Genomic DNA, 27,211 nt, shown 5'->3' on the forward strand with positions numbered 1-27,211 from the left:
ATATGTTACCAATGCATCAATGTGAGCAATACATGTGAAACATAATACAAGCCAAACATTTTGAATCTTAAAATTAATAAATATCAGTAACTCTAGAAACCTTTCCCTCAATCAAATATAATTCAAAGTTAAAGAAACCTGCAGTATAAAAAATACAATGCAATTGTTTAGCAATACAGATGGGCCTTCTTACAGGCATACAATAATTGATACAATTGGCAAAAAAATGTACAAAACCATAATTGCTTATTATTTAAAGTGATTCAGTTGATTTTGTTTGCACATAATGACATGCAAATTGAAATCATACAAATTATACTTAGTTATTTTACTTTGTTCACAAAATGTAAAACATCCGACACAAATTTATAGATTTATATGTTAATCATTCTGAAACAGGAAACCAGTCTTAAATCTTGTAAGTTGTTTAAGGGCATGGTAGACAACAATGCTCTATACACAGGGGATTTCAAAGGGTGAGATCCAAAAAAGAAAATCATAAACTAAACTAATAACAAAAAAAAATCTATAAATATAACACATATAAATTCAGAATGGTTGTATCTCAAAACAGATCACGACTCCACAGATCATTTCTGAAAAAAATCGTAGGACGCAAAAATCTTATTCATTAATATAATGAGCCTTACTCTGTGAAACCTGAGTTTATCCCTTTCCCACTTAGATACGTATTTTGACAACTTTGTAGTCCCTTAGAAAGTTACATTTAATTAAAGACCTTTTTTACTAGATTCAAGTTATAAAGGCTTCATTTCCAACCCTTATATACTGATGAGCAGCAAACAGCATAAAACCTGAACAGACTGAGTTACTTGGAGGCTATTCTGGTTTTATGCTGTTTGCACATGTGTATTCCAATCAGGGACAACACTTTCTGCTTTTTATGGCAGTTTTTGTTTAAAGGAAGTCTCATGTCAGTGAAAATCCAGTTGAGACGGAAAGTGTCATCCCTGATTAGCTTGTGTGGTCTGCAGACTTATCTTGTATAACACTACGAACATGCATTAAGCCCAGTTTTCCCAGAATGAAGATCATTAGCATTCCCCATTAAGATTCCTGGGACATATAAAAGGTTCAAAATAAAATCAAAGATTACCTGACTTTTATGACAAACCCAAACATTACATGGAAGTTAACACGTTCCAATGATTAAGTAAGCATAATAAATACACCATTATCAAGTACTAGCATTCTACATTTCTTGGCCCACACTCGAGCGAGTCTTCGCCGATGTCTTCAGTCTGATTGCCCACCCCATCCGTTTGTACACCATCCACATTAAGCAACCTTGTAGTAGATTTATTGCATTTCGCACCATCACAGTTCACTGACGAATGAGAAATATTGCACATTTTGTTGGCCACGTTTTCCAACAGCAGTCCAACCTGTTCATGATTCTCATCGACATCATTATAAAACTCCTCAAGATTTCCTCCATTATTACACTCCCCAATTTGTTCATCAATTTCATCATCAACAATATTCACCCTATTAGTGTTGTCACTTCCATCTATGTCACAACCGTTACTTTCCTGATAATCCTCATCGTACACATGCAGTTTCAAGCCCTCCTTGTCTGTGTCCCCTACATTGACCCCATTCCCAAAGTCAACAAGTTGTTCTACTCGACCCCTGGGGTATTCTGGAACCTGGTCTGTGACCCCTACACTGCCACCATTCCCAAGGTCTACAAGCTGTTCAACTCGGCCCCTGGGGTATTCTGGACCCTGGTCTGTTACCCCTTCACTGCCACCATTCCCAAGGTCCACAAGCTGTTCAACTCGGCCCCTGGGGTATTCTGGACTTTCACAACGGGTCTCAGGAGTTGCTGCATGGTTTACCTGACAATTTGGAACACTTCGTTCTGGTGGTTTAAGTAATGCTGGAATGTGTGAACTGTCCTGCACATTCATGTGACCTGTGAAAAGGATAAATAGTTTAAAATAAGTATTTAAGTTAAGCCTTTTAACTTCAGCTTGATATAACTGAAAGCCTTAGGCTTATGTAAGCCACATTCTGGGAAAACTGGGCTTAATCCATGTGCTGACTGCACAGGCTAATCTAGAATGATACTTTACGACAACACATTAAGCCCCATTTTCCCAGAGCAAGGGTTACTAATGTTTTGCATATACAATTATTACAAGCCATTAAATGTAACAAATTGTAAAATGTCTATAAGATAAACAAATTCCAACATTTATTATTCCAGAGAAATGATGTTTTAAACCGAACGTACAGATTTCACATGAATGTTTATGCCTGTTTTAACAAGATTAGCCTAATCTCCCTTTGTTCAGATTGCAATAAAGCATATGAAATGTTTATTTTACACATAATACAAGCTTGAATTGAAATTTAAATATAAAATAAAAACCAGGAATACTATTTTATACACCTCAATCAACATCAAAATAAAAATATGAATTTATGAAATAAGTGACATGACCCAGAATTTCTTTAGTCAGGCCAACATATTTTTTTGCAGAATCTAGGCATGACATGATTTTATAAAAATAACTATAGATTGTGAACATTTGAATTCCTATATGAAAACAGAAGCAGTATGTTATATGTTAACATTTAACCCTTTCCCCAATAAGAAGAAAAGTGAAAATGGCTTTTGCAATCAGCATAAAACCAGAACAGCATGCGAGTAACTTGCAGTCTGTTCAGATTTTATGTTGTTTGCTGCTCATCAGTAACCAAGGGTTGGAAATGAAGCCTTTGAAACTTGAATTGAGTAAGAAAGGTATTTAATGCAATGTAACTTTCTATGGGACTACAAATAAGTCAAAATACATATCTAAGTGGTAAAGGGTCAAATAGACATGTGTCAAACTAGATTACCCTAATTAAATATCTTGTTCGACTATCAATTTAGTTGACACTCCCTACTCCAGGATATATAACAGACTATGTTCTCCCTAACCTAGGTTATATCACAGACTTTGTTCTCCCTGCCCTATGTTATATCACAGACTTTGTTCTTCCTACCCTAGGTTATATAACAGACTATGTTATTCCTACCCTTGGTTATATCAAAGACTATGTTCTCCCTACCCTATGTTATATCACAGACTTTGTTCTTCCTACCCTAGGTTATATAACAGGCTATGTTATTCCTACCCTTGGTTATATCAAAGACTATGTTCTCCCTACCCTAGGTTATATCACAGACTATGTTCTCCCTACCTTAGGTTATATCACAGACTATGTTCTCCCTACCCTTGGTTATATCACAGACTATGTTCTCCCTACCCTAGGTTATATCACAGACTTTGTTCTCCCTACCCTTGGTTATATCACAGACCATGTTCTCCCTACCCTAGGTTATATCACAGACTATGTTCTTGACCTTTGAAAAACATATTCATATGATTTTTTTCCAGGAATCAAGAAAAAATGGGGTACATGTTGTGTGATTTATTGAGTGTGACACTGTTAGAGCAAACAAGGGACATAAAAATAATGAATATGAAGAGACACGCGCTCAAAGAGACCTGATTCAGGAAATAGTCTTACTCATAAACGAATATTATGATGCAACAACATGAGAAGAACAAACATTTCGCCACATTCCCCAGCTTCATTTTTTTTCCAATATTTCTTGTAGTGGACATACAAGTTTTTCCAGAAAGTCTCGAGGCCTGCCTCAAGCTTCACAGGCCATTGATAAGTTGGTTTATGCGTTTTGCTTCTCATCAGTATCTTAAGGTTGGAATTGTAGCCTTTAAAATTGAATCTAGTAAGAAAGATCTTGAATTTCATGTGATTTTCTAAGGGGCTACAAACCTGTTTTGAGCTCTCGATTGTGCAGAGGCTTGTCAGAGACTTCCTTGGTAGGCAGCAGATCTAGATCACCGAGCTCCAGGTTGTTAAGAGGCTTGCAGGCGTGCTGGGGGCTAGACTCTGGGGAGGGCTCAGGGCTGGAGCAGAGCAAATTGATTAGTAAGGATTCTGTGAAAATACCTTACATATTGAGCCTTGCTCATGGAAAACAGGGCTTAATGCATGTGCATAACATGGAATCCCAGACAAGACTGAGCAGTCCACACAGACTTATCAGGGACAACACTTTCTGCCTCAAATAGACTTTCACAAAGAAAAGACTTCCTTCAAAACGAAAAAATCGATGAACGCAAAAAGGGTCGTCCCTGATTAGACTGTGAGGCCTGCACAAGCTTTTCTGGGAAGACACTTTACATAAATGCGTTAAGCCCTGTTTTCCCACGACCAGGCTCCATTGTTTTCTTGAAAACTAGAAGAGCATGACATTTTATCTTTGTACATATTATTAGGACAACTTCAGTCTTTCAAGAATGGATACATGGATATCAGAAATATTGTACTTTTACCTTAAGGTTAATGTACTGCAGCTATAACATTTTAAACTGACAACAGGACTCATCTTAATAAGCTGAATAAACAACTATTGTCAACTGTATGAAATGTTCCTAAATTTGGATACAGTCATAAGTATTTAAAATGTAACACTTATTTTTATTCTTTAACACATATTTTTATTCTTTAAATTACACAATTTTAATGCATCTATAAACAAATGTTCATGGAAAGAGCAAGATGTAATGGCTGACTGTTAAACAAACAAAGAATTTTTACCATTCCATCCCCTACCTGTCTAGGGATGTAACAGTCTCAAGTTCACTGTCAGCCCCCTCTAAAAATGATAGCCTTTCTGAGTCCATCTCCTCCTCGGGGCTGTGTGAGGGCACCAGGGTACGGACATCGTCAATGTCCTGACGGAGTCTCTCAAGGCTGCTGGACGTGCTCGCTGTGGGCAGAAACATAATATTGAGCCTCTTTCTGGGAAATCTGGGCTTAATGCACAGAAAAGAATCTAAAATTGAGGAGGCAATCTAAACAGAAAAGAATCTAAAATTGAGGAGGCAATCTAAACAGAAAAGAATCTAAAATTGAGGAGGCAATCTTAACAGAAAAGAATCTAAAATTGAGGAGGCAATCTAAACAGAAAAGAATCTAAAATTGAGGAGGCAATCTTAACAGAAAAGAATCTAAAATTGAGGAGGCAATCTAAACAGAAAAGAATCTAAAATTGAGGAGGCAATCTAAACAGAAAAGAATCTAAAATTGAGGAGGCAATCTTAACAGAAAAGAATCTAAAATTGAGGAGGCAATCTAAACAGAAAAGAATCTAAAATTGAGGAGGCAATCTTAACAGAAAAGAATCTAAAATTGAGGAGGCAATCTAAACAGAAAAGAATCTAAAATTGAGGAGGCAATCTTAACAGAAAAGAATCTAAAATTGAGGAGACGATCTAAACAGAAAAGAATCTAAAATTGAGGAGGCAATCTAAACAAAAACACATCTAAAATTGAGGAGGCAATCTAAACAGAAAAGAATCTAAATTTGAGGAGGCAATCTTAACAGAAAAGATTCTAAAATTGAGGAGATGATCTCAACAGAAAAAAATCTAAAATTGAGGAGGCAATCAAAACAGAAAAGAATCTAAAATTGAGGAGACGATCTAAACAGAAAAGAATAAAAAATTGAGGAGATGATCTAAACAGAAAAGAATCTAAAATTGAGGAGGCAATCTAAACATAAAAGAATCTAAAATTAAGGAGCAATCTAAACAGAAAAGAATCTAAAATTGAGGAAACAATCTAAACAGAAAAGAATCTTAAATTTAGGAGGCAATCTAAACAGAAAAGAATCTAAAATTGAGGAGACAATCTAAACAGAAAAGAATCTTAAATTTAGGAGACAATCTAAACAGAAGAGAATCTAAAATTGAGGAGGCAATCTTAACAGAAGAGAATCTTAAATTGAGCACAAAAGCATCTTAAGTTGAGGAGACAACCTTAACAAGATTACTCGACTGGAGAGTGCCCTGTTTTGACAAAAGTTATTTGAAGAAAATTTGTTGATGACCACTATCTGGTGAGATGTACCAAATATCTAAGCTACAGTCCATGTTGTTTCATGGATGCAGGCTTTCATGTTTATTCATACTTTATTTTGAAATATCTGGTGACTTTCATATGCAGCAGACAAGAACCATTTGAACAAATTTTGCAAGAATCTCACACAAACATCATTCATGTTAAGTTTTTTTAAAATCTTTCTACAAATGAATAATGAAAAATTACACACAAAAAACAACAGACGAATGCATTCACAAAAGACCAAATTGACAGTCTTTTGCTCAGGTGAGTATAAAAAATATATGAACTTCACTCTGGCAAAATGGGGCTTTATGCATGTGCGTAAAGTGCCGTCTCAATTAGCCTTTGATTAGCCTGTGCAGTCTGCAGACAGCAAAAGTTAATCTGGGAAGACACTCAACGCACAAGCAATAAGCCCCATTTTCCCACAGCAAGACTTATTTTAGCAGACCACTTACCTGGCACACTCCAGAGACCAGTCAACTTATTTTAGCAGACCACTTACCTGGCACACTCCAGAGACCAGTCAACTCAAGGGTCTTTATCTTTTTCTCCAGCTCTGCAACCCTGTTACCCAGGATTCTGAAACATAATGGTCAACGTATATGCAATATTATAAACATTTTTAATTTGAACATGTTTTGATGAACTGACCATCATCATCATCATCATCATCATCATCATCATCATCAAAAGCAGCAGCAACACAACCAATACCTATTATTAGAAACAGCAAAGGAAAGACAACTGCGGCATGTCGAGTCAAATCTTAATGAGTCTGCCTCAAGTGGTGACCCAGTGATTTTGTACAGGATGGAAAATACAATAAATGGATGAAGTGCCATCCCAAATCAGGATAGCGCCCGCTGATGTGGGACGACAATGAGTTTAGATGCAGGAGGTCCATTTTCTCGTGACAATCTATTTGAAAAACATGCATTTTCTCATCCCTAAGGAAATGCGATTCAGTCTCTTCAAGGCTGGAATTTTAAGCACAAAACTTTACTATATTTTAGCCATGCTCTGTGAAATGAGGGTTTAATGCATGTGCGTAAAGTGCAGTCCGCACAGGCTAATCAGGGACGACACTTTCCGCCAAAACTGGATTTTTACTAAGAAGAGACTTTCTTTAAACAGAAAACATATAAGCAGAAAGTGTCGTCCCTGATTAGCCTGTGAGGACTGCACAGGCTAATCTGGGACGACACTTTACGCACATGAATTAAACCCCCTTTTCACAGAGCACGGCTCATTTTTCTTTTGGTAAATGTAAACTTCTTCAAATAGATATCCTTAATGAAAACAAAGTAAATGTTTTAATAGCTTTTGAATACTTACTTTACTGAAATAAACTTTAATGATAAAATTCAAATTTTTCATTAAAATTATTTTTTGGGAAGGGATGGACAACATACATGTATACTTCAGGCTGGGGGGAGGCAGGCTGAAATCACTCACTTGTTGGTCTTCCTCTGGTGTGACAGTGCCAGGTTCTTGTCATTCACAGAGTCCAGTAATGCCCCGGCCAATGCCTGCAGGTCTGTCATGGCCTTCACTGTTGGCACAACACTGGATCTAGATTCCAACACCTCTTGCACTGGAAACAAGTTGGTCTGTTGGTTTCGATGTTTCACAGTATTTGAGTCTTCTTCTGAGAATACTGGTAAAGTGTCGTCAAAGATTAGCGTGTGCAATCTGCACAGGCTAATCAGAGGAGACACTTTCTGTTTTATGACATTTTTCATTTAAATAAAGTCTCTTCTTAGCAAAAATCCAACTTAGGCGCAAAGTGTCGTCCCTGATTAGCCTGTGCAGACAGCACAGGCTTATATGGGACGACACTTTAAGCACATGCATTATGACCAGTTTCCTCAGAAAAAGGCTCATTTAATTTGAGCATCGCTCTGGCATCAGGTTTGATGTATTTGTGTAGTGTCCTACCAGATTAGCCTGTGCAGTCCATGCTGGGTAATCAGGGATAACTCTTTTCGCTTTAATGACATTTTTCATATAAAGTAAGTTTCTGCTAAACGAAAATCCAATCTAGGTGGCAAGTTTCTGTGTGCCACTATTTACAAAGGAATTTTCATGTTATTGAGAATTAGAAATGACCTTGAATTGTACCCAACATGCCCAAAATACTACCCCATGAAAGCTTGCAATATATTAGCTTTCAAACGACTGATAAATACAAACTAATGTCATTGACTGGAAACCACTTGTTTGCTAATATTTTTAAGTAATATTTTTAGCAATAATGCCCTTGACCTAATATTATCAACCTAATTATACATATAATTATTTCAAGTTGAACTCTGAAATAAACAAAAATAATAATTTCAAGTTGAACTCTTACATACTTTATTATCCCTTTACCACTTACATGCATATTTTGACTCATTTTTTGTCCCTTAGAAAGTTACATTTAATTAAAGACCTTTCTTACTAGATTCAAGTTTTAAAGGCTTCATTTCCAACCCTTAGTTGATGAGCAGCAAACAGCATAAAACCTGAACAAACTGCGAGTTACTCGCAGGCTGTTCTGGTTTTATGCTGGTTGCAAAAGCCATTTCACCTCGCTTCTGATGGGGGAAAGAGTTATATCTCACCTCCTGCAAAAATGAACTTATCCAATTGGCTTACAGCGGTCACCTGCCCATTATGTATTTTCCATACACTTCGAGAAATAGAGTAGTCGGTTGGGATATAATCGTTACACAGTAACTGATGGTGTATGGGATATACACCGTCATTAATTTCATACCATTCTCGAGCTACCATACTCGAGCTTCGCTCTCTTATGGTATGAAATTACTGAGGGTGTACATCCCAGCCACCATCACTTACTAACAGTGTAACAATAATAGTTCCTTCTAACTTCTCACCCATCCCACCTTGTCTTTGTGTGATGATCATGCCACCTCCTCGACTCTGTCCAAACTTTAGCGAGCTCTTAGTCTTTTTCTTGTCAAGCAGGTTCTGAAGACAAGAGATTGCAATGAGCCTGGCTTAGAGAAATGCATGTGCGCAAAGTTTCACCCTAAACTGAATGTTTGATATTTAGAGAAATCCTTTATAAAAAAAATAACAGAATAAAAGCAGAAAGTGTCCTCCCTGATAAGCCTGTGAAAAAGGCTAATCTGGGCCGACACTTTACGCACATGCATTAAACTCACTTTCCCCAAAGCAAGACTCTTTATCTAAACTTTGCAAATATACCATACTACTGACTAGGGTGTATTAATATAACGCTGAAATCATCTAAGGCAGCTAGATGCTAATCATTTAAATAATGTCAAAGTGTTGTTGTTGGTTTATCTTTTTGAAGAATGAGGTCAGGGCACATTGTACTTAGAACAAGAGATGTGTTTGTCAGAAACACAAAGCCCCCTAATGCGACGCTTCTAAGCCATATATTTGACCTTTGACCTTGAAGGATGACCTTGACCTTTCACCACTCAAGATGTGCAGCTCTATGAGATACACATGCATGTGAAATATCAAGTTGCTATCTTTAATATTGCAAAAGTTATTAAGAAGGTTAAAGTTTTGGGACACATACAATGACAGACAGACAGACGAACAGACAGGCCAAAAACTATATACCCCAGATCATTCGATCCGCTGGCATAAAAATCCAATTTAGTTATATTGGGAAATTATGACTCTTCTCTTCTAAATACAATAAAATTGAGAATAAAAGCTGTTACTTCAGATTATCAGGTTAAAACTTTCAATGGGGAATTTTAGGCAGTCATTTGATCATTAGTTCTGCCATGGGAGCTGTGCAGTCTATCTATGAAATGAACAATAGCTCTCTCTTGGCAAGTAAGAAATTTGCAGTATGCACAGGCATATCAGGGAGGACGCTTTCCCCTTTCACGGAATTTTTTATTTACAGGAAGTCTTCTAAATGCAAATCCAAAATTCAGTCTAGGCGTAAAGGGGCGTCCCAGATAAGCCGGTGCTGACTGAACAGGCTTATTTGGGACGTAACTTTACGCATATGCATTAAGTCTAGTTTTCCCAGAACAAGGCTCATATATACTTTGTACTTGGACACAGCTGCCAGGGCCATGGATTTCTCTTCTTCCATCTGCTGCAATCTGTCTTGAAGATACCTGAAAATGATAACTGGGTTTATCTTGGAAAACTGCCTTCAATGATAGTGAGTAAAAGAATTATATTCAATAAGCTCTGTAGAAAATTGTATAAGCATAAACACAAATGTGAAGATTCATGTAATAATACAAGTCACTCACCTGAGATACAAAGGAACTGAACCATTCTGTTCAGCCCAAGATATCATTAGAACAAATATTCTGACTTAGTTTCATTAACCATAAATGTAACCTTTAGAGTCCTAACAAGTTTTTTTTCAATAGTCACTTATGGATAACTTCCCGTCCATCTGGTGGCCATGTTTTTCAACAGACTGGAACCATTTTCAAACTCATCCAAGATATCATTAAAACAAATAGTCTGATTTAGTTTCATGAAGATTGGACTATAAATGTGACTTTAAGAATGTTAACTAGGGATGCAAGAGGTTAACCGGTTAACCTACCGAAACGACCAGTTAACCAGTTATATTTTCGGGAAAAGGTTAACCTTAAAAAAAATATTTGATCGTACGATTTTACTTTTGCGCATGACATTCTGCCAACTCGCGCTGGCTACTAGTAAGAACAACATGCCGCACCAACGACGGTAATAAATAACGTGTCAACAATCAAAGTTATATTGCAATAAATCAGTCCCTTTTGAAAACAAATAGGGGGTATGTTTTGATAACTGACACTATTGTGTTGTTTGACTCGCGAATATTTAACTAGCGAACTGCGGGGAGTTGGAGCAATTACTTCGCTATTAAATAAATGTACTGATTAAAGTATTTAACTTACATTTCGTTCAAAATTAATTTAATTTGCATTCGTGTCCTTTATTTTACCCACATTTTTAATTGTATAAAGAACATCAAACGATAATACTTCAGCTCCAGACGCTAAAATGCAAACAACAAAAAATGCAATTATCAAATAAGAAGAGATGCGGATTGTGGACCACACATGACCCACTTTACGTTGAATGGAAAGGGCAAAACACATTTGTATATTGAGCCAATTTGAGCTTCAAAAATTAAAACAGAATGAACAAAGGAACACACTATTTCTGGAGCGATACGACGCGAATGTAACATAAGCGGCCCAACCAAAAAAAGTTAATAACACTTGAAAATAACCATTGTGTAGTTCTTTAATTTTTTACTCCTTTGCATTTACGCATGAAAAATAAATAAAATATATAGCATACATTTACAAAATTGTTAAAATAAATTGTATAATACATTTTATTACGAAACTGGCATGTTATCAACGCAAGCGATTTCAAATTTGAAATTACTTTTGTTTCTACCAAGCGGTTCGAGTGGTACTGTATGACATTTTTGACGTACTCTTAATCATTTCAACTACGTATAAGGCTTTTCGGTTAACCGGTTTATAACCGGTTATGGAAAAAACAGTTAATGATTTTTGTAACCTCTTGCATCCTTAATGTTAACAAGTTTTTACTGTAGCCATATCAGGATTAATGCCCCACCACCTGGAGACCATGTTTTTCAACCAACCGGAACCAAAACTGGATAAATCTTCTTACCAAGTTTCGTGATGATCGGACAATTACTTAGGCCTCTAGGGTGTTAACAAAGTTTAACTATAGCCATATATGGCCATATAAGGAACAAGAGCTGTGTTTGTGAAACACAATGCCCCCTACTGCTCTTTGAAGCCATATATTTGACCTTTGACCTTGAAGGATGACCTTTACCTTGACTTTTCACCACTCAAAATGTGCAGCTCCACGAGATACACATGCATGCCAAATATAAAGTTGCTATCTTCAATATTGCAAAAGTTATGACCAAGTTTTAAGTTTTGGGACAGACACACACAATGACAGACAGAGAGACAGACAGGCCAAAAAACAATATACCCCCGATCATTTGATATGGGGGCTTAAAAATTCCCTGCCTCCTGGTGGCCATGTTTTTCAAGCAAACTGAACCATTTTCGAACTCATCCATGATATCATTTGAACAAATCTTACTTAGTTTCATAATTATCAGACAATAAATGTGGCCTCTAGAGTGTGAACAAGGTTTTAATATAGCCATTTAAGGAAAAATGCCCTGCCCTGTAATGTTTTTCAGCAAATGGAAACATTTTCTTACTCATCCAAGATCATTGGAAAATATCTTTTGACCAAATTTCATAAAAATCGGACAATAAATGTGGCCTCTAGAGTGTTAAGGCAAATGTTGCCACCGCACAGCCGACAAAAGATGATCACAAAAGCTCACCATAAACACATTGTGCTCAGGTGAGCTTATAAAAACAAGAGGGCCTGAAAGGCCCATGTCAATATCCACGATGCACTGCTTATCTCCCTTTAGTATGTAATGCAAATCTTAGAGATAAGGTTAAAAGAAATCATAACCCTGTACATAAGGTTATCATGAACCATATCTCCGTACTTATTCTCCATGACAAGTGCATCAATATCTAGGACCCAATGCTTGTCTCCCTTTGGTATGTAATACAAATTTAATCATAAGGTTACAAGTACCACAACTCCGTACTTATTCTCCATGACAAGAGCGTCAATATCCACTACACGGTGCTCGTCTCCCTTGAGTATGTAGTTGAGCTCGTGGTTGAGGCGGTCATACTTGGTCTTGTAGGCATCTCGCTCTGTCACTAGCTCCTCCTTCTCATCCAGCACTGTCTGAAGGTCTCGCTCCAGTTGTAAGTACTGCAGCAATTATGTTCTAGTTGTTATAAGTGTTGAAACAGACACATTATTATTTAGGCGTTCTGGAAAAACTGGCCTTCATGCATGTGTGTGAAGTGTTCTCCCAGACACAATTATTATTTTATATTAATATTACTTTTCAATTCTTGTGATGCCCATATTTATACCAGTACCAGGAAAAATATATAAAGTCGGCCGGGAAAAAAAAAGCCTCAATACTTACGATATTTATATTTCCCAACAACTTCTATTTGTTTTGGCAAAAAAAATTTCGGTAGGGATTTCATGCAAAACTAAAGATTATAAATGTAGATAACTTGTTTTGGTAAAAAAGTTGAATGATGAAAGGTATCAGCTTCACTCCTTAAACACAGGGTTTAATGCATGTGCGTCAAGTGTTGTCCCTGGTTAGCCTGTATAATCCGCACAGGCCAATTAGGGATAACACTTTCCGCTTTTGTTATATTTTCCGTTAAAGGAAGTATCTTTTTAGCAAATATCAAGTTTCAGAAAAAATTGTCCTCCCTAATTAGCCTTTGTGGACTGCAGAGGCTAATCTGGGACAGATTTCCAGTGCGCGACTCATTCGATAAATTTACCTGTTCACTGGCGGCCTCCAGTTTCTCCACTAACTGTTCTCGTTCGTGGGCCGGGAAGTGACGTATAGTCATACCCTCATCCGTCGTGCCAACACGCTGTCTGGCTATCTGCTCCCGTAGTAACTAAAAGTTGACAAGCTTAGACCTTCAACAGACCTTTATATACATATACATCATATTTGATCTTAAATTGAGCCTTGTTCTGAGAAAAATGGGCTTAATGCATGTGCGTAAAGTGTCGTCCCAGATAAGCCTGTGCAGTCCGCACAGGCTAAACAGGGACAACACTTTCCGCCTAAATTGGATTTTTGCTAAGAAGAGAATTCATTTAAAAGAGAAATGTCATAAAAGCAGAAAGCGTTTTCTCAGATTAGCCTGTAACACTTTACTCACATGCATTATGCCTAGTTTTTTCAGAACACGACTCATATTCATGTAGGAAAAGATGTAGGATCACAAAAGGTAAAGAGCGCTCATGAAAAGAGGCAGTATGGAAAGCCAGACTAGTCTGGTGACATTTTCTAATAATATAAAAATTAAAACAATTTCCCAAACAAACACTTGTAATTAATTCTTTTAAGTATGTTTTTTTATTATTCATTTAATATTTGTAAAAAATACTTATATTTTAAAAGATTGTCAGAAAATAAGTATCCACCTGATAACAGGGGCAAGAGGGGGGGGGGAGGCAACAAAGAGCACAACGCAGCGCCACCCTGTCACAGGGGCAGGAGGGGGAGCAACAAAGAGCGCAATGCAACACCCTGATATTTTGCTCAACATCTTTCCCCTATTTATTGGCCAATCATTTTCATGCATTTTGTGAGTCTGCTCAACCAAGATATCAAATTCAACAAATGTTAACCTCAGAAGTCTCATATTAGGCAATATGAACAAATCCACAAATTTAATATTCCATAGATATGCCCGATTTTACAAATCTTCTAAACTTCATGTCAACAAAATCAAATGAATCCCTAGTATCCAGTCATCATTCTTGTTCAATAGTTCAACTATTTTTACCAAAAAAAATGTTTATATTGAACATGATATAAATTGATCCTTTCACATTAAATGAGATAGATCAGTACTGATCCAAGAAGGTGGTTGTTGTATACACCTTAACATGGGGTCGGCATGTATCTGGCAGCCTGAGCGCTGATTGGCTGATGCGAGACTAACAAGAATAATATATTATGATTGACAGCTGGACAAATCAATATTGGCCACTCGCCAAGAAATTCATGGAACGCAATAGCTCGTAGGCGGAGTTAACGGACTGAATGGCTGAATTTACTGTTAAGATATGTATGTGCTGTGTATTAGAAAACATCGTACATGCGGATTATTTGACGTCCTAAGACTTCCGTCATTTGTAAAATGGATGTACGACTGACGTTTTTGGGCATAATTTACGCCCAGACATCCACTAATGGAAGCGCTGCTGCTATAACAAAACTTGCTCGCTAATTGCTTTTGTTGAAACCTTATCAGCAATAAAGATCTTCAGATTGTATCATGTGTACATGCTATGGAATTATTACTTCGGCCGCGTCAGACATAACAGACAAAAATGGAGATTGATTTGAATTTTTTTATTTCATAACGACTGATTCAAGACCCCTTTAAACAGGTGAAAAATGACTTTGCGAGTAAAATATTCTGGCTGTTGGCCGTAATAGCCAAGTAACTGTTTTTCTCAGGAGTAATATAGAACAAGGATATCAGTAAAACTGATGGATGCTCCCCTATGATGCTTTGTAAATAAATGGGTTAATTGTGTGGAAAAAAAGTGTGACCTTGAGTAAATCTATTATTAGCCTTGTCGACATTGACCCCAGTGACCTCAAACCTAATCAAAAGGTAGAGGTTCATGCAAGGAACCTACATGCCACATATATAAGAGATCGGTCAAATATTGAAGGCGCTATGAGAAACTGTACCAAAGTGTGACTTTGAGAAAATCTATTATTAGTCCTCAGTGACCTTGACCTTGATCCCAGTGACCTAAAAACTCATCAAAAGGTAGAGAAGAGATCGGTAAAATATTGAAGGCCCTATGAGAAACTGTAACAAAAGTGTGACATAAAATCTATTATTAGACTTGTTGCCCTTGACCTGACCCCAGTCAAACCACATCAAAAGGTAGAGGTCCGTACAAGGTACCTACATGCCAAATATGTAAGAGATTGGTAAAATATTGAAGGCGCTTTGAGAAACTATAACAAAAGTGTGATGGAAAATCGATTATTAGCCTCGGTGACCTTGACCCCAGTGATGTCAAACCGCATCAAAAGGTAGAGGTCCATGCAAGGTACCTACATGCCGAATATGTAAGAGATCGGTAAAATATTGAAGGCGCTATGAGAAACTGTAACAAAAATGTGATGGAAAAATATATTATTAGCCTCAGTGACCTTGACCCCAGTGACCTCAAACCTCATCAAAAGGTAGAGGTCCATGCAAGGTACCTCCATGCCAAATATGTAAGAGATCGGTAAAATATTGAAGGCGCTATGAGAAACTGTAACAAAACTGTGACAGAAGGAAGTACGGAAGTACAAACTTGCAACTATATGCTCCCCATATATATATATATATATATATGGGGAGCATAAAACATGTTGATTGGGGGGGGGGAGATCAGACTCACCGCTGTGGACAGTTGACCTTTGTTCTCAGGTGGCCGCCATGTCAGGTTGAACTGTATACCTATTTACGCATGAAGCATAAGAACTTAGACTGGTGTCAGATAAAAAACATCCAAATTCCTGTAAATTGTCTATACAGTCTAAAGAATTGGCCATCATTTGGTTAAAACTTTAAAAAACAAGACATCTGTGAGACCTTAATGTCTCCCTGAGCGTCATTGAGCTTCTGTTTCAGGTCGTCTGCTTCAAAGCGTAGAGATTTGGAGTTCTCACGAGATTCCAGCAGCAGACGAGCAAGATTCTGAAACGTTTTAAAGGTGTTATTTTAATTTAATTATGACATCAATATATTAGTTCAGTAATGTTATCCTATGCACAATTCAGTCTCAAGATATAATATCAATTAAAATAACGGTTATAAATTTAATCGTTTTTGGCAATTAATTATGATGATTTTACTGATTATTTGTTTAAATTTGAAAAAAAAAAATTGAGAAAACTCTTTAATAAAATGTACAACATAAAATTTAGTGAATGTCTCGTCCGTACAAGCTTTTGTTGAGAATAGCAAAAGGCCAGTGATTTTCCACAACTGAAACTACTCAATATATGTTTTTTTCGTGTCCATTTAAATAAGTGTAAATTAAACAAGAAATATCTTTAAAAAGATATACGGCGTTGATAGTTCAATGAATGAGATCAAGGATAGCGAATGTCTTTTTTTCTGTGCAGTTCTTAGCTGCATCACACGCAGTACGGGATGTTACGCGGAGTTTACGCGGCTTATTTTACATTATTACATATTGCTGGTCATAAACCTATAGATACAAAACAGAAAACCAAAAGAAGAATGGAAGTGAAATTAAAACATACGAGTCAACCGGCCACACGAGAAGTTTCCGTATTTATAGGCGCGTTCTTCGAACAAACCTGTTTTAGTGGTTTGTCGGGCATTGCTATTTGATTCGATTATTAACAGTATCGATAATCATCGCGCTCATGCTTAATACATTGGTCAATATGGTGGAATAATTATTGTTAAATTAATCAAAAATAATATTTATCATTGTATTGTTGAAACCCCATTAAGAATCTACATATTTCTGGTCTAAAGAAAATTCCAGGTCACCTAGTTCACGGATAGCGTATTTATTATATAACTATTATTTTACTGGCCGCGAACTCCGGTGATGACCTGTATATAAACTCTGACATCCATACACTGGCCGCGAATTGACTCGGGTTGAAATGCAATGTATTAAAGTGAGGCCTCGCTTCCACTGCTCTTTATACTTTTACATGTTAACATGTTGACAAGAATATGGAAGTAAGTACTAAATATGAGAACATAGCCTTTAAATATAAACCCGTTGCGCTGGTAATTCTCTGAAAAGAAAAGGTGTACGCACAAACTGTATTGATGTCGAGAATTGAGTGTAAAACTGTTCTATCTATTAAGCCTTTTCATTAGAAATACAATTGTTTCATGCAGTAAAACAGTGTTACAAAGACGCGGATATGTTTCCAATGTTCTGGTGGAATACTCAAATCAGCCAATGGAATAAATGAAGTGTATTCATTCGTACCTAGCCGCGGGAAATTTTATTTGAATTTTATTGGACACTTACAAAGGTCAGGAGAGGTGAAAAGCTGGCTTAATACAGCTTACGCCGAAAAACAAAACACGACATACTTGGCTTTGCGAGTCCGAGTATGGTCGACTGATCACTGTGTCGGAGCTACTCTGTGTGGGCTGTAACACAGAAACGATATGTTTGAGATATGCTCTGGGAAAACTGGGCTTAATGCATGTGCGTAAAGTGTTCTACCAAATCAGCCAATGCAATCGCGCAAGCTCATCAGGGAAAACACTTTTCGTCTAGACTAGCTTTTCATTTACAAGAGATGTCCTTTTAACAAAAAACAAGAATATCAGTGAAACTGATGGATGCTTCCCGATGATGCGCTTTGTCAAACTATGTGTTAATAACAACCTAAAAAAATCTATTATTAGCCTCGGTGACCTTGACCCCAGTGACCTCAAACCTCATCAAAAGGGACAGATCCATGCAAGGTACCTACGTGGCAAATATGAAAGAGATCGGTAAAGAATTGAAGGTGCTATGAGAAACTGTTAAAAAAGTTTGAATCTATTATTAGCCTTGGTGACCTTGACCCCAGTGACCTCAAACCTCATCAAAAGGTAGAGGTCCATGCAAGGTACCTACATGCCAAATATGTAAGAGATCGGTAAAGTATTGAAGGTGCAATGAGAAACTGTAACAAACGTGTGATGGAAAAATCTATTATAAGCCTCGCTGACCTTGACCCCAGCAACCTCAAACCTCATCAAAAGGTAGAGGTCCCATGCAGGGTACTTACATGCCAAATATGAAAGAGATCGGTAAAGTATTGAAGGTGCAATGAGAAACTGTAACAAAAGTGTGACGGAAAAATCTATTATAAGCCTCGGTGACCTTGACCCAGGTGACCTCAAACCTCATCAAAAAGTAGAGGTCCATGCAAGGTACCTACATACCAAATATGAAAGAGATCGGTTAAGTATTGAAGGTGCTATGAGAAACCGTAATAAAAGTGTGACGGAAAAAGTATATTATTAGCCTCGGTGACCTTGACCTTGACCCCAGTGACCTCAAATCTCATCAAAAGGTAGAGGTTCATGCAAGGTACCTACATGCCAAATATGAAAGAGATCGGTAAAGTATTGAAGCAGCTATGAGAAACGGTAACAAAAGTGTGACAGAAAAAGTATATTATTAGCCTAGGTGACCTTGACCTTGACCCCAGTGATCTCAAACCTCATCAAAAGGTAGAGGTCCATGCAAGGTTCCTACATGCCAAATATGAAAGAGATCGGTAAAGTATTGAAGGTGCTATGAGAAACGGTGTGACGGAAGGAAGTAAGGAACTACAAACTGGCAACTATATTTCGAAATATTTCGGGGAGCATAAAAATCATAATTCATAGAAATGGAACTCCACATGCTAGGACGACAATTTAAGCACATGCATTAAGAACCGTTTTCCCAAAGCAAGCTTAATTTCTAAAATGTCACTTTAAAAATGTTATAGTAGCAGTAATGTTTTCAAAGTCTCCATTAAACTCCTATATAATGCTTGACCTTCCATAAAGACCATTTAATTTCATGATAATTACTTACACAAATCCAGTTTTAACGTAACCATAAAAAAAGTCTCTTAGAAAGTTCCATTTAATTTAAAACCTTTTTTACTAGATTCAAGTTTTTAAGGCTTCATCTCCAAACCTTAGATACTGATTAGCAGCAAACAGCATTAAACCTGAACAGACTGCGAGTTACTTGCAGGCTGTTCTAGTTTTATGCTGTTTGCACATAGCTATTTTCACCTTGCTTCTGAGCGGGAAAGGGTTAAGTTAACAGCTTAAGTGGCCATTTTCAAGTCCCTGTTCAAGTTCTGTCACTTTTTGGACCCCTTGACAATTTGTAAAAACCTGCTATCATATTATCATAGTAATAATAAATCAATGCAACAAATGAACATATAAATAATCTTGTAAATGTGAATAAATGCCAGGTTATTATAAATAAACTCAACTATGCACATATGTTGCATACAACCCTTGAAATAATATGAACTCATTTCAGGGGATCTGTACCAGCTGTTGCCACTAGAGAGAAAGATGATGGCATAGTTACCATTGTTGTTATCTGTTCACATACATCAAATGACAAAAGCCAGAAAGATGAATTGCATATTGTGTCACCAGATAAGAGTTACAAACAGCTGCAACAGATTTCACGCAAAAAACAACCAACATCAGCCTGTGTACCTGTGCAAAAATGTACTTCTGAGATATTATGGACTTGTTTGAGCAACTAAACAAGTAGTAGTGACATGTCCAGCATGGATGTGCATAAACTTGCAGTATATGAAGTGGAATTCATTTGTTTTGTCCTTATACAGCATTTCTTCATTCTGTTTTTTTTTAAATGGGAACTACCTTCAAACGCATACAAAAACTTATTTAACTATGGAAAACAAAAATGTATGTGTGGCTAGGTGAAGGAGGGATCAGCCAGATACTCAGACCTGTGGCATCAATAGCAATTACCACTTTGATCATGGTCATGTCTTATGTTAACATATATTTCCATTGTTAACCAGTGAATATACATCTATTTTATTGAACTTTTTAATTTGAGAACATGGTTTTTTATGCTTTTAATGTATTTGATGAACAACAATCTCAATTTTTAACAAGAGTTTGTTTTACTTTTAACAAAATATAGCTATTTATTTGAAAAGGAGAGTGATGAAACAATGTTCATTAACACCGATATGATTTTGATTTTGCATGCCAAATCGTTTAAATAAGTATTTTGATATAGGCTCAAGAATGAGTCAGTGGATTTTACACAGTCACTGTTAGTTGTTTTTAAATATAAAGTGAACAAATTCTTAAATATTTCACTTGAATTCATGTTACAATAAACAGAAAATGTATCAGGATCACCTTCTCAGTTACGTAACTACTTTCCCATTCAGAAGCAAATCTATAATGGCTATAAAAAAAACCCACAACAACGCAACAGCTTGCGAGTAACACGAAGGGCTGGAAATGAAGCCTTTAAAACATGAATATATTATTAACCCTTTCCCAATCAGAAGCAAAGTGAAAATAGCCATGTGCAAACAGCATAAAACCAGAACAGCCTGTTCAGGTTTTATGCTGTTTGCTGCTCATCAGTATCTAAGGGTTGAAAATGAAGCATTTAAAACTTGAATCTAGAAAGGTATTTAATTAAATGTAACTTTCTATGGGACTACAAATGCGTCAAAATACATATTTTAGGTGGTAAAGGGTTAAAAAAACTCTCAAATTTAATTTAATTTTCTAATGGACCATAAATGGGTCAAAATGCGCAGGAGAGCAATAAAGGTTTACCTGGCCTGAGATGCTTTTCTTCATGGACTGGTATCGTTCCTGCAGCTGTTCTGCCATCAGTTTGAACTGGTCCCTTTCACTGCGACATTGGTCCAGGTCCTGGCTGAGAATGAGCAGAGCCTCACATTTGCTGTCCAGTTTACGTTTGCACGCCGTGAACTGAAGAGACAAGATGGGATTGGTTTCTTACTGACCTGGGCTAAATTCCTGTGCGTAGTGTCGTCCCAGATTAGCATGTGCAGTCCACCAGCCTCTGCCAAACATGGCCGAACCGATGGACATGTCCTGTAAAATTTTGTAACTACCAGCCTGTTGGTCTAATTCAAGGATCGATTGTACTGTAAAAAAATTGAGAACGAATTTGTTGGTTTGTCTATGTTAGTTTATTGCTTTGAAAGTTTCCTCCAGTGTAAATATATAGATAGCGTCTTCATACATATGCTTTTCTGTACCAATGCTCTTTCAGCTGATTGGTAAATTTTTGTGCATCGCTATTATCTGTTTATGTTATCTAAAGCAGATATAAGCTTTTTTCTGTAAATTAGGTAGCACCTATAATGATATTATATTGATATTTGATTAAAATCTTTCAGAGGTAGTTGCAACAATTCAACTCTCAGCTTTAAAACCCAAAGAGTGCTGAGAGTTACAATGCGTGGTCTATTTTCCAAAGGTGCAAAATTTGATCACCAATGCAAGGGCTAAGGAACACTCACATTGCAAAAACTTACCAACTTTTACAAGTCTAAACCACTAAAGCATGCAAATGGTACCATTAAATCACAAAATAAATGCTTTCTATTTACTCGGTTTTTCTTTCTTACTCTCTATCCACCAACATAAAAAACTGGCGCAATATTGTCAGATAAAAAGTGTTGGATCGGTTAGGTTGCAGTACACCAATCTTTTGTTTTGGGATGTAGCCTAAGTTAATACCGAATGTCAAATATTTACACTGTTCCAAATTTCAACATAGAAATGTAAACAACAATTGTGTGATGAAACATTGTCATGATTTTTTAGGGTGCATGCAAAGGATAACGTCAGGAGGTTGCCATTCATGTAAATTTAATGTGTTTTTGAAGTTTATTTATTGCTTTCCTTAATTTGTCACGAACGATGTGCACTGATCAGTAGTTGTGATAATCCAAATCCAGGCCACTGGGAAATGAAACTTGTAACGAGATTGTTCATGATAAGTCTTCCGCCTAGAATCCAGGCGTGAAATGAAATTAATAGGTGAAATGAGCAACATTAATTAATTTATGGCATAAATAAACTCAAACAAATTATTTATCCTTAATGCTCAAATTAAAACAACTTACCTGATACAGTGTGCTCGCAGAATAATGATATTAATCCAAGTTTCAAACATTGTTTTATTGCCAGGAGGGCAAAGGGATATGGCGCATTACTTTCAATAGGGCATTTTAACGCACAGTTTTGGCAAAAAAGGGCAACAACATTCCATGAATACCTGGTTTTGGGAGAAACATTTAATCGCATCAGAGGCAGTTGTGGAAAAAACATAAATATAAACAAGCACATGTGAAGTATCAAGCCAATCAGTCAATTTGTTGATGAGTTATTGATCGTAAAGAATTTTTACACTTACATGTACTGTGAGTGACCTTTGCCCAATTTACCCCAATTTCAAAAGGGGTCATCAATTGTCCAAGGCCAATGCACACATGAAGTATAAAACCAATCGGTCAATTTGTTGATAAGTTATTGATTGGAAACGATTTTCACACTCATTGTAAAAGTAACCTTGACCTTTGAACTAGTGAACCCAATCTACTGTCCAAGGCCAATGTACATGTGAAGTATCAAGCCAATCGGTCGATTCGTTGACGAATTATTGATCGGAAACAATCTGGTCTAACGACAGACAGACCGAACGACATCCAGCAAACCAATATCCCCCTCTTGTTCGAAGGGGGCATAATAAAGCAATATATGCATATGAATCTGATTATTCACATATACAATAACAGAGCTACAGATAAGCTTTTTGGGGTAATTTGGTAATACCCTTCAAAATAAGAATGAATTGGGAAATGGAAACAGTGATTGCGTATCCAAAAGTATGATACCCATATAAAAAATTGGGTATAAATACCAAAACAAACAATTGAATTTGGTAATTGCAATAAAACATTAGTTTAGCTTCTCAAAAACTTACCTACATATAGTTATGTATTCAATGGAAGTATAGGTTGTTCCATCTGTCAGTGACAATACAGTCATTTGGTCTTTAAAACAAACACTAGCACAGTCCTCAAACAAAACATGGAGTGAATAATGTCATTAACTATGCCCTTTGCAATTGTTTTGCAATCAGATTTAGATATATTATCCACGACAAAGGAATCTATACTTTTTTTGTATTTTGGGGGGAACTTTTCATCAGCCTCGAAGCGCCATTTTGTTTGACTTGCATGTGTTTTCATCTAAACGCTTGGTAAATACATTACCAAGTACCTGGCCATGATTTTATCGTGGAGGAGTACACATTACGGACCAATTAGTTTGCAAAGTATAACAAAGCCACTGAAATTATTGATACAAATTGACACTGTGTTATTTAACTTATTCACGCATGACTTATTCACAACAGCACGAATCTTTCCTGACTTGAGGCCATGATTCTCTGATACTAGTTAGCTAAGAAGTTTGGTCAAGGGGCAAATAAGATGTTAATAATAAGGGTGCTTCAGAGCTCCAGATAAGGTTTCGGGTCAATTAGTTTTCACTACAAGATTTTTTCGCAATTAGTTTTTTTTTCCAAAATTCATTATTTTCAATTAGTTTCTTTCTTACAATGAACAATATATGATAACAAACTAACTCTATTGACCTTTGCATGAGCTACTGTGTGCATACCAGTCCATTTCTAGATTTAAAAGCCCTCTCTCGCCCAGACAGACGCCACATTGTGTAAAATACAAGAAGAACATTCCAAATCGGCATCCGAGCCTTTAATCTGTAACCAGGGAAAGTCATTTTTCCATGCCAAGATCTGTTTTTGTGGGGTACTGATTTTTGTGTGATACTGCGATGTTTGGGTATGAACCGCTTTTGACACTATATAAGATAAAAGACTGCCAATACAAGACTTTGGACTTTGTTCTGGCCGCGAAATGAAACCATATATACTTGGCACTGTCGCAGAATGAAGTTTCTTTTGAACTCGTCCAGGCTTTGCAGCCGCCATGTTTAATTTTGTTAAAAGAAGAGTGGAAACGGAAATGCGAATATTATTGGTTACAATCAAATAATTCACGGATGCGGTATCGGAAATCTCGTTATCATTTAACTTTCGCTGCGCAGAACTCGGAAATTCCGTACGATCAAACGGCTGGTCATAATTCGGATCCGTCTGTCTCAATTCGTTTTGATACAGTGTACAATTGATATTGATTTTCTTTTCGTTTTTCCTTAAAAAACAAATCGTTATAACGATAAAACGATGCTTATCTGGAGCTCTGGGTGCGTAAAGGCTTATGCCTTTGAAAAGGGCAGAGTTGTGCTTAAGAAAGGCAGCATGGTGCAGTGCCATGCAAAAATGGCCTGGGAAAAACACTTAAACAAGTCAACGGGTCACGAAAATGTGTTAAGTTTTTGCAATGGAAAATGCAGAGTATTTCGAATTTGAAAATATGGCTATGTGTACATAGACTATCTTCAGAATCCTGGCAAGATAGATCTCGTGTCAATTGGGCTAAAACAAGTATTTTTGGAACCTCCGTTATCACTTTCTCTCATCGTATCGCCCCTCCTCATCGTATCGTCACGTAATGAAAATCGATAAGAATCAAGGCTCGCGCTTATCCGAAGTTGTCCGAATACGGTTCGTTTATTGCAAGCAGACGTATTTTGCCTTTCAACATTGAAATCATGCGTAAAAAACAGGTATAACACATTTAATCGTATAAAAAACACTGGAGTTTCAAAAAATATTTCGCAATTATCACTCTAAAATGTTTTAATTCCCAATATTTACCGTCTACTTCTGCGAATCTTTTTGCATCCTAGGCTAACCTTGACATTGCCTGTTCACCGCATGCAGATGCTTTATGTATACGACAGTTCAGTAGCTGTAATCTACCGCTTCAAATACACCACATTCACGTCCAAAAATTAACGCGCAAATTGCCTTTGTAATTTTACTCTCATTTATTATGACGTGACCATAAATCCAAAAATATCTAAATTGTTTTTGAGAAAAGTGTGTGCATGAGTAGGGTTAGTGACTAAACTTGTGTGAGTTAGGGAGCGACTGGGCGATTGAGTGAGTGTCTGGGCGAGTGAGTGACTGGACGAGTGAGTGAGTGACTGGGCGAGTGAGTGAGTGACTTGGCGATTGAGTGAGTGACTGGGCGAGTGAGTGAGTGACTTAGCGATTGAGTGAGTGACTGGGCGAGTGAGTGAGTGGGCGAGTGAGTGAGTGACTAGGCGATTGAGTGAGTGACTGGGCGAGTGAGTGAGTGACTGGGCGAGTGAGCGAGTGGGCGAGTGAGTGAGTGACTGGGCGAGTGAAAGCTTTCGCGAAAAGGACCCAATCGGAAAAGAGAAGGCTTTAAAAGGCGGAGAAGAAGCAGTGAAGCTGTTCATGGAACAACACATCAAAACATCGCAGGACCTTTGTTCTATCAACAAAGCATGTCCGATGTGTAAATGTTCATGTCGCATGAAGAAAGATGAACAAAAGGATGGGACGGTGAAGAAGCCGTCATCTGGTGGAAAAGAAATAACAAATGACGTGTTTCATTCGTAACTTAAACAATATCAAAAACATCGGGACAACAAATTGAAAAAAATAATGAAAGCCAAGACACCTTGAATGCCATACAAACTCGTGAAATTCAGATGCCATCAACAAGTGGGATAAATCCCATTCGAAATGAATTTCATGATCCGTCTGACTCAGATGAAGAATTGGACGATGACATTCCGTGCTGTATGTGCAACCAGATCACACCGCCTACACTACGCAATCAACCTTGTCTGAAGATTGTAAATTGGGCCCAGTGCGACAAGTGCGATGGTTGGGTGCATCTTGCATTCTGCACTTCAGTTCGGGTCGTGAGGTGGAATAGTCAATTCTTTTGTCCAAAATGTCAAGACGATTTGTGAAATTAACCTTTACCGTTGGAAAACATTGACTTAAATAGTTAATTGTTGGTTTAATTGTTCATTTGTTATTGGTTACAATTGTGTATTGAATTGCGTATTTTATGTTTGAATACGCTTTCTGTTACAAATTGATTATATATACTTAAAAAAACTACTTAATATCCTAAACCGAGTTACTTCTTTTAACTTTTTCGTTGTCCCTGTTACGTTCAGTTGTACTTCACTTTGCGAACTGAATTGTAGCATGAACTCTTGCCCTTTCCAATAATAAATAGCAACCAATCACGAGTGGCGATACAATGAGACAGCGCTCGAATGACATGAAGCAGCAGAGGGAGGTAAGTCCGGTTAATGTAAACCGATACCGTTTATATTTTTGTTCGGTCTTTCACCCCGAATTGACAGCTTACATGATAACCAACAAAACAAATACAAAATCAATGTATTAATTATTAACTTTAAACCCGCTAAACCCGTTATGAGTAATAAGAGGGTCGATACAACGGATGAACATGCTATATAGATTGAATTGTCAATTTTAAACTTGGGCTTAAGGTTTGATTATGTTTTTTATTATCAACCTTTTGTTTCTAGCATTTATCAACAAAATCATGCATGTCAATGTTAAGAGTTATTGCGTTTGTTTCAATATATAAGGTTCCTTGAATTTGATTTTATAGATAAACTTGTGACTTAATTTGTTTACATTGCATAGAATGTTGTTTTATCCGAAAGAAATCTGAGTCTGAGCTGTAAAGCCTGTATGTTGCACTGATCAGCTGTTGTGTTTATGAATGGGTTCGTATGGACTTCCAAAGCTGTCACAGCAAAAATTATCAAAGGCTCTGGGAGTCCGTTTATAACTTTATATGGACTTCGTTCAAACTCAAAGTTAAACGATGATATTCAATATGTGTACTGATGCAAACAAAACCCCTATCATAGCAAATTGTTGTTATATTTGTCTGTCAATACCTCATTTTTAAGACCGTCAAACTTCGTCTGCAGGCGTGCATATTCCTCGTTTGATATAGTTACAGCTGCATGTTCTTTTCTTTTTATCATTTTCCTCTCATCACCAACAGCATCAACCGAGCTTCCAGAGCTAC

General features: G+C 37.0%; 1 protein-coding gene across 1 annotated transcript; it reads right to left on the reverse strand.

Annotated features, from left to right (window-relative positions):
• Positions 1-570: 570 nt before the first annotated feature.
• On the reverse strand, positions 571-27,208 carry LOC127842414 (coiled-coil domain-containing protein 149-like). The gene is made up of 13 exons (XM_052371910.1): positions 27,078-27,208; positions 20,964-21,122; positions 17,709-17,768; positions 16,212-16,316; positions 13,365-13,487; positions 12,593-12,765; positions 10,001-10,073; positions 8,847-8,931; positions 7,411-7,549; positions 6,458-6,534; positions 4,660-4,816; positions 3,817-3,950; positions 571-1,939 (listed from the first exon to the last, which is right to left on the reverse strand). The coding sequence occupies exons 1-13, from the start codon at positions 27,165-27,167 to the stop codon at positions 1,206-1,208; spliced, it is 2,109 nt and encodes a 702-aa protein (XP_052227870.1). The 5' UTR covers positions 27,168-27,208; the 3' UTR covers positions 571-1,205.
• Positions 27,209-27,211: the final 3 nt, after the last annotated feature.

The sequence above is a fragment of the Dreissena polymorpha genome, chromosome 8 (genome assembly GCF_020536995.1).
Source record: "Dreissena polymorpha isolate Duluth1 chromosome 8, UMN_Dpol_1.0, whole genome shotgun sequence".
In the NCBI taxonomy this organism is placed as follows: Eukaryota; Metazoa; Mollusca; class Bivalvia; order Myida; family Dreissenidae; genus Dreissena; species Dreissena polymorpha.